The sequence below is a fragment of the Echiichthys vipera genome (genome assembly GCF_963691815.1).
Source record: "Echiichthys vipera genome assembly, chromosome: 5".
NCBI classification, from domain to species: Eukaryota; Metazoa; Chordata; class Actinopteri; order Perciformes; family Trachinidae; genus Echiichthys; species Echiichthys vipera.
Genome location: NC_139830.1, coordinates 3,757,814 through 3,766,462, shown reverse-complemented (window position 1 = coordinate 3,766,462; position 8,649 = coordinate 3,757,814). Strand labels below are relative to the sequence as shown.

The following is an 8,649-nucleotide window of genomic DNA, read 5'->3' as shown; positions in this document are numbered from 1 at the left end:
TGAAAGGTCAGGAATTGACTAATACTGTACATTCAGTACTATTTAGATATTTATTTATTATTTAAATGGTCAGCAGTTAACTGATACTGATCATACGTTAATATTTAGATAATTATTTTATTTTTTATTCATCATTTATTTAAAAGCTGAGTAATAGACTGAACTGAACTTCCGTAATATTAAGATATTTATTTTATTTTTATTCATTACTTAAATGGTCAGCAACTGACTGATACTGGACATACAGTAAAGTACTATTCAGATATTTATTTTTATTTTTATTTATTATTTATTTAAAGGCTGAGTAATTCAACTGAACTTACAGTATTATTTAGATTTTTTTAAATGTATTTATTATTTAAATTGTCAGGAATTGACTGATACTGAACATTTAGTACTATTTAGATATTTATTTTATTTATTATTTATTTAAAAGGTGAGTAATTAAACTACTATTTAGATATACATATTTATTTATTTATTATTTAAATGATCAGCGACTGACTAATACTGAACATAAAGTACGAATCAGATATTTATTTTATTTCTATTTATTATTTATTTAAATTGTCATGAATTGACTGATACTGGACATAATGTTTATTTAGCTATTTATTTTATTTTATTTATTTTATGGTCAGTAATTGACTGAACTGAACTTACGGTACTATTCAGATATTTATTTAATTTTTATTATTTATTATTTGAATGGTCAGCGACTGACAGGTACTGATCATTCGGTACTATTTAAATATTTATTTTTATTTATTATTTATTTAAAAGGTGAGAAATTGAACTGAACTTCCAGTATTATTCATATATTTTATTTATTTTTATTTATTTATTATTTAAATTGTCATGAATTAACTGATACTGGACATAATGTTTATTTAGCTATTTATTTTATTTTATTTTATTTTATTTCATTTAATTAAAGGTCAGTAATTGACTGAACTTACGGTACTTTTTAGATATTTATTTTATTTTTATTATTTATTATTTAAATGGTCAGCGACTGACTGATACTCATCATTTGGTACTATTTAAATATTTAGTTTATTTATTATTTATTTTAAAGGTGAGTCATTGAACTAAACTTCCGGTACTATTTATATATTTAATTTATTTATTATTTATTTATTATTTAAATGGTCGACGACTGACTAACAGTGATCATACGGTACTATTCAGATCATTTTTTTTTAATGTATTATTTATTTATTAGGTGAGTAATTGAACTGAACTTACGGTACTATTTTGATTTTTTTTATTTGTATTTATTTATTATTTAAATTGTCAGAAATTGACTGTACATTCAGTGATATTCAGATATTTATTTATTTTTATTTATTTATTATTTATTTTAAAAGTTGAGTAACTGAACTGAACTGAACTTTCAGTACTATTCAGATATTTATTTATTTTTATTTATTTATTATTTATTTTAAAGGGTGAGTAACTGACTGAACTGAACATTCAGAACTATTTAGATTCATTTATTTGTATTTATTTATGATTTAAATGACACATTTTTCACCATTTTAAGACCAAGTGTCTGATCAGGTAATGTAGTAATAATCCCCAGACTGCAGCTGGATACAAAAGGTCACAGACGTGTCGGGGAGCATCTCACCTGCACAGACGTCTCCCTTCACCTCCCCACTCTCCGCGCTCGCCGTCGTCTTCTGTGTTTGTGACGGCCTGTCTAAGAAATCAGGAGCGGCCCGATTCATTTCTGCAGCCGCTGACGATGGATCTGCTCATTCAGAACGTGATTCACACCAGATCAAGACGTCTACGTCGCAGATGACAGGGCTCTAAATGGCATCATCAGGCAGGTCTTACTCCAGAGGGACAGGTGTGAAGCGCCGCTGCAGGTCCCTCTTTGCTCAGAGGCTGTGGAAAGAGCAGGTGAGGGGAGGACTCGCCACACGACACTGAGGGAATAAACAAAGTCACAGATCAGCTTGAGGTGCATTACAGACGTCATAACCCAGCGTATATCCCAGTTTACGCCTGGGATTCATCAGTGTGGTGAAACCTTTACAGCGCCGCCTGATGAATGAACCCGTGCAACCTTGCGTGGAAGGGTGTGCTGCCCTAAATACGATGCAACAGCGTATACGTCACGTCAGAGCTGTGGATAACTCACTCATTAAGGATTTTGAAGGTCGATACAGACTTTTGCACATGTAGGTATCTGTAACTTTAATTGTTTCCTGTACTGCAACACTGAAATTACCTGTGGTAATGAAAGCTGGGTCATGACCGAAAAAACCAGGTCGCGGGTACATGCGGCGGAAATGTGTTTCCTCAGGAGGGGGTCTGGAGTCTCCCTTAGAGAGAGGGGGAGAAGTTCAGCATCCGTGAGGAACTCGGAGTAGAGCCGCTGCTCCTTTGCGTTGAAAGGAGCCAGGTGAGGTGGTTAAGGATCATCTGGTAAGGATGAACCCTGGGCGCCTCCCTAGGGAGGTGTTCCAGGCACGTCCAGCTGGGAGGAGGCCTCGGGGAAGACCCAGGACCAGGTGGAGAGATTAGATCTCCACACTGGCCTGGGAACGCCTCAGGATCCCCCAGTTAGAGCTGGTTAATGTGGCCCTGGAAAGGGAAGTCTGGGGTCCCCTGGGTCATTTTGTGTCTCTGTGAAGTCATTTTGTGTCTCTTTGAAGTCTTTTAGTGTCTCTTTGAGGTCATTTTGTGTCTCTGTGAAGTCATTTTGTGTCTCTTTGAAGTCATTTTGTGTCTCTCTGAAGTCTTTTAGTGTCTCTTTGAGGTCATTTTGTGTCTCTTTGAAGTCATTTTGTGTCTCTTTGTGGTGATTTTGTGTCTCTTTGTGGTCATTTTGTGTCTCTTTGAAGTAATTTTGTGTCTCTTTGAGGTAATTTTGTGTCTCTTTGTGGTCATTTAGTGTCTCTTTGTGGTCCTTTTGTGTCTCTTTGAAGTCATTTTGTGTCTCTTTGAAGTCATTTTGTGTCTCTTTGAGGTCATTTTGCGTCTCTTTGAAGTCATTTTGTGTCTCTTTGAAGTCATTTTGTGTCTCTTTGAAGTCATTTTGTGTCCCTTTGTGGTCATTTTGTGTCTCTTTGAAGTCATTTTGTGTCTCTTTGAAGTCATTTTGTGTCCCTTTGTGGTCATTTTGTGTCTCTTTGAAGTCATGTTGTGTCTCTTTGAAGTCATTTTGTGTCTCTTTTTGGTCATTTTGTGTCTCTTTGAAGTCATTTTGTGTCTCTTTGAAGTCATTTTGTGTCTCTTTGAGGTCATTTTGTGTCTGTTTGAGGTCATTTTGTGTCTCTTTGTGGTTCTTTTGTGTCTCTTTGAGGTCATTTTGTGTCTCTTTGTGGTCATTTTGTGTCTCTTTGTGGTCATTTTGTGTCTCTTTGAATTCATTTTGTGTCTCTTTGTGGTCATTTTGTGTCTCTTTGAGGTCATTTTGTGTCTCTTTGTGGTCATTTTGTGTCTCTTTGAAGTCATTTTGTGTCTCTTTGAAGTCATTTTGTGTCTCTTTGTGGTCATTGTGTGTCTCTTTTAAGTCATTTTGTGTCTCTTTGAGGTCATTCTGTGTCTCTTTGAAGTCATTTTGTGTCTCTTTGAAGTCATTTTTTGTCTCTTTGTGGTCGTTTTGTGTCTCTTTGTGGTCGTTTTGTGTCTCTTTGTGGTCGTTTTGTGTCTCTTTGAAGTCATTTTGTGTCTCTTTGAAGTCATTTTGTGTCTCTTTGAGGTCATTTTGTGTCTCTTTGAAGTCATTTTGTGTCTCTTTGAAGTCATTTTGTGTCTCTTTGTATTCATTTTGTGTCTCTCTGTAGTCATTTTGTGTCTCTTTGAAGTCATTTTTTGTCTTTATGGTCATTTTGTGTCTCTTTGTGGTCATTTTGTGTCTCTTTGTGGTCATTTTGTGTCTCTTTGTGGTCATTTTGTGTCTCTTTGTGGTTGTTTTGTGTCTCTTTGAAGTCATTTGTGTCTCTTTGAAGTCATTTTGTGTCTCTTTGAAGTCATTTTGTGTCTCTTTGAGGTCGTTTTGTGTCTGTTTGTAGTTGTTGTGTTAAATTGTGTCAATTCTCCGTATATATTTTTTAGAAAGAAAGACGTATTTGAACGTCTCACGGAGTAGAGGAACAACAACATCGCAGCATCTAGAGCGATACCATTACAAAGGTTGATATTTTATTGCAGCATTGTGGTAATTTTGGTAGAAATGTTGCGCCGAACTAATGTGTACATGTTGGTGATACATTAGAGATCATAAGTGATGCTGTCACGTTATGCATCGGCCGATAAGACACAGGCAAATCTAAACAAACAGCTGTTTTCAAGGGAATTCGGCTTGTTCCGTTTCATACCGAGATCCATTTAACAGTCTCGTGTATTTATCCTGTTTTTGCTTATAAGTAGATTTGCACATCAAATCACTTTATAAAACCTGTTAATATGAATTCAGCATGAACATACTTTAAATCCGGCGTATAAATGTTTGACATAAACAATAGTTATTAAGCAGGAATTTCACTTTTACACGCGCTTTACTCGCTATAGCGCGTCAGCAAGGCGCATCAATTTGGCGTATTCCGTCTATGGGAACAACAGGCACAGGGATGAAAAAGTTGATATTTTATTGTTGTTAGTGAAACATATTCTACGCCGAACTGATGTTTCCCTCTTGGTGATTGATAAAAATTATTATATTGATGGTGTTGTGTTATACATAGGCTGATAAATCTCAGAAAACGTAGAATTGATGGATTTGTGAATGGAGTTTGGCTGTTTTTTTGTAGTGTAGAAGACAGCGTTTAGATAATCCTGCACAGACATTTAAAACACTTTAAATATTTAATCCCGAGCTGAAGGAAATAACGTTTAAGTGGTGGATTAAAAAAATGCATAATTCCGGTTGTTGACAGCCGACAGCAGACGTCCAGACTCGGAGTCTGACCCCCGGCTGCAGCTCGATGGAGCCCGGGATGGATGACACATGACACCGACACAAACATATGATCTCAATATGAAATAATCATAATGTGACACGAGGGCGCGTGGAAACCCCTGTAAACAGGAGCTCGTGCTGCTACGTACCTCGGATGTTTACTTCATATTTCCCTTGTTGATGAAAACAAACCAGCTGTCATTTTGCTCCGCTGTACATCCCGGAAGTGACGTAGGTTATGAGCTGAACACAAGAGTTTTATTTTTTTTATTTTTTTCTGTTTTATTTATTGGCTTCATTTTAAAGAGTACCAATTTAAATAAATGTATTTTTATATGAACAGTCAAAGAATAAATGAATAAAATCTGAAGTACTGAGACAATGATGTCATTTTATGATTTATTGTGATTTCAACACAAAATTATTTAATTAAAATATGATAAATCAACATAAGATTAGATTAATTCAATTAAATACAATAAAACAGGGTTTAAATAATAAATAATTAGTATAATACAATAAAACAAGATAAAAGGAAATGAAAATGAAATAAAATAGGATAGATAAGATAAAATGAATTATAATAAAATATGATAAATCAACATTAGATTAGATAAGACAAAATACGATAAGATAAGATTAATTAAAATTAAATACGATACAATTAAATAAAATAAAACAGGGTTTAATAAATTTAGTCAAAATAAAATAAAATAAAACAACATACAACGAATTATATAAAAAATAAAATAAAATGAATTAAAATGAAATATGATACAATTAAATAAAACAATATATAATTCACTCAATAGAAATAAAATAAAATAAGATAGATAAGACAAAATTAGTTATAATAAATAAAAACAACATAAAATGATTAAATAAATAAGATCAGATAAAATTAATTAAATCAAAATAAATAATAAATAAGATAAAATAAAATAAGCTTGAAAATATTTTTTTAAAATAATAAAAAAAGAAAATGACATAAGATAAGATAAGTTAAAAAATAAGATAAGATCAAATTATTGATCTTATAATTTGATCTTATTATAAGAGTTTTTTTCCTGTTAGGAGTGAAGAGGGTGATAACCATAGACATATAAAGAGTAGATGCCGCATCGAACGTTGGGCCGCGAGAAATGCGGCCGCCATCTTGGATCGGTCCTTCTCCCAGATAAGTTCTATGAGTGACTCGTTGAGCCTCTGAGTTGAGCAGCAGAAGGAACAGGATGCCAGAGCACTGTGCAGCGTATTCCTGCTCTAATCTAATATTACAATATTACAATTCATAATCAGTACGGTACAGTACAATTTTAAACAATTAATATTGTTTACAATAAATATAATTTAAAACAATAAATCCATGCATTTTTGAATGTTATAGTGAGTCCCTCAGGCTGTGGCAGGTAGATACATATTTAGCTGCCAGAGGAGCTGCTGTCCCTTATTATATTAGTATTATCTTGTCACAGTAGAGGCATGGAGATTAGCCTCTGTGGGAATGTTAGTTAATTTACCCCCCGGCCAGATGTGTGTGTGTGTGTGTGTGTGTGTGTGTGTGTGTGTGTGTGTGTGTGTGCAAGCCTGTGTAGATATGAAAGGAGAAGCAGGGAGGAGAGGGGTTGTCGTACATGTGGTCTAGTGTAAATGGATTGCACATTTCAAGCAGTAGGTCAGCGGAGGATGTGCTGTGGTTTCATGAGAGGAAGACACTTCAGAGACAGTTAATCTCAGGTCACCTCAGATATTCTCAGTTTTGTTTTTTTAAATATTGAACATGACATTGACATGAATTATGAGATCATTTTTCATGTCATGTCACTTTTTTTTTTTAAGTTTAGACTATCAAAGGAGAAGTGACAGAATCTGATCAACATCCTTTGCTGTTAAACTGTTTCATCAAACAGGAGCAACATGATGTGGGGTTTATTATAAAGAATGAATCAGAGATTTAACATGTATTTCCACTCTGTGCCCGATATTCTCACAGCTGAACAAAATGTCCCACACATTTTTACTTGGTTCTCCACATCTCCACTTAAAGCAGGACGAACGTCACATGTTTGTAAACCAGAGCTGATGAGTCCAGGCTTTTTTAGTTCAGTTGTACCACAGAAGTTAAAAAAATCATACATTTATTTAACTAAGGAAAAATCTTAAATGGTTTGTATAATTTAAAATGGATATTACTGAACTATGCCCCGTGTTTTTGTTTGCACATTAAATACAATTACTACATCATTAAAATATGTAATAAAGAAGACATTCACATAATTAGACCTTGCCTAAAAACAAAGGACACAGTCATTTTAGATACTATACAAAGTACTCCTCCAACATCACTGTCTTTACCAATGAGAGCTACACTCAAATTGGTAATTGTGCAAGAACAAAACAGTGTGAAAATGATCGATTTAACAAAATGTTATATATATTTTTATACCACACACACTCGCTCAAATGTGGACCCTCCCTCTCCTCTCTACTACCACGACTATGCGACTGGCAGAGCATGGATCATTTCTGAATATTATATTAACATATAGGGTTCGGCTCTTGTTTTTTTTAGTGCTTTAAATGAAAGTGTGTCTGTTTGACTTGTATTTAGATGTGTCCAAAATGTCATCTCTCTCTCTCTGACCTAATTGTATTGATACTCTTGATTTATATGTATTTTAATTTTCTCTGAGTGTGTGTGTGTGTGCGTGCGTGTGTTTGTGTGTGTGTGTGTGTGTGACAGAGAGAGAGAAAGAGAGAGAGTGAGTGAGAGAGAGATTTATGTATTCATGTATGAAATACAGCCTATTAATACTCTATAAATGATTTCTCTTGTTGTGTTTATATTTATAGTGTTTGCAAAACACCTATCATACATCACATATATCATATATCAGAATATTCTATTACTGTTAATCCCACTGTGAATATTAAAATACGCCGAACCGTGTCCTGTCCTTACACTGAGTGGAGCGGGCGACCGGGCCAAGATGGCGGCCCCACCGCTCGTCAGCGCCAATAGGCCCAACGTTCGATGAGGCGTCTACTCTTTATGTCTATGGTGATAACGACCAGCAAACAAGACAACAGCGCCACCTACAGGAAATCACACTTCATCAACAGTGACTTCAGGAGAAAATACGTCCCACCACAAAAAGATGCAAAATGACTAAAAATAGATGCAAAACCACCACAAAAAGATGCAAAATGACTAAAAATAGATGCAAAACCACCTCAAAAAGATGCAAAATGACTAAAAATAGATGCAAAACCACCTCAAAAAGATGCAAAATGACTAAAAACAGATGCAAAACCACCTCAAAAAGATGCAAAATGACTAAAAATAGATGCAAAACTACCACAAAAAGATGCAAAATTACTAAAAATAGATGCAAAACCACCACAAAAAGATGCAAAATGACTAAAAATAGATGCAAAACCACCACAAAAAGATGCAAAATGACTAAAAATAGATGCAAAACCACCAGAAAAAGATGCAAAATGACTAATAATAGATGCAAAATGACTAAAAATAGATGCAAAACCACCAAAAAAAGATGCAAAATGACTAAAAATAGATGCAAAACCACCACAAAAAGATGCAAATGACTAAAAATAGATGCAAAACCACCACAGAAAGATGCAAAATGACTAAAAATAGATGCAAAACCAGCACAAACAGATGCAAAATGACTAAAATTGATGCAAAACCAGCACAGAAAGACCAACAC

At 34.3% G+C, this 8,649-nt stretch overlaps 1 protein-coding gene across 1 annotated transcript in view; it reads right to left on the bottom strand.

The window, feature by feature from the left end:
- The window catches only part of tbcela (tubulin folding cofactor E-like a), a 19,754-nt gene extending 14,614 nt beyond the window's left edge, over window positions 1–5,140 (bottom strand). Inside the window, exons 1-2 of the mRNA XM_083913663.1 lie at window positions 5,068–5,140; window positions 1,634–1,937 (exon numbers count right to left, since the gene is read on the bottom strand). Of these exons, the coding sequence (XP_083769789.1) occupies window positions 1,634–1,733 (100 nt within the window). The 5' untranslated portion in view covers window positions 1,734–1,937; window positions 5,068–5,140. The remainder of the gene's footprint in view (window positions 1–1,633; window positions 1,938–5,067) is intronic.
- Window positions 5,141–8,649: the final 3,509 nt, after the last annotated feature.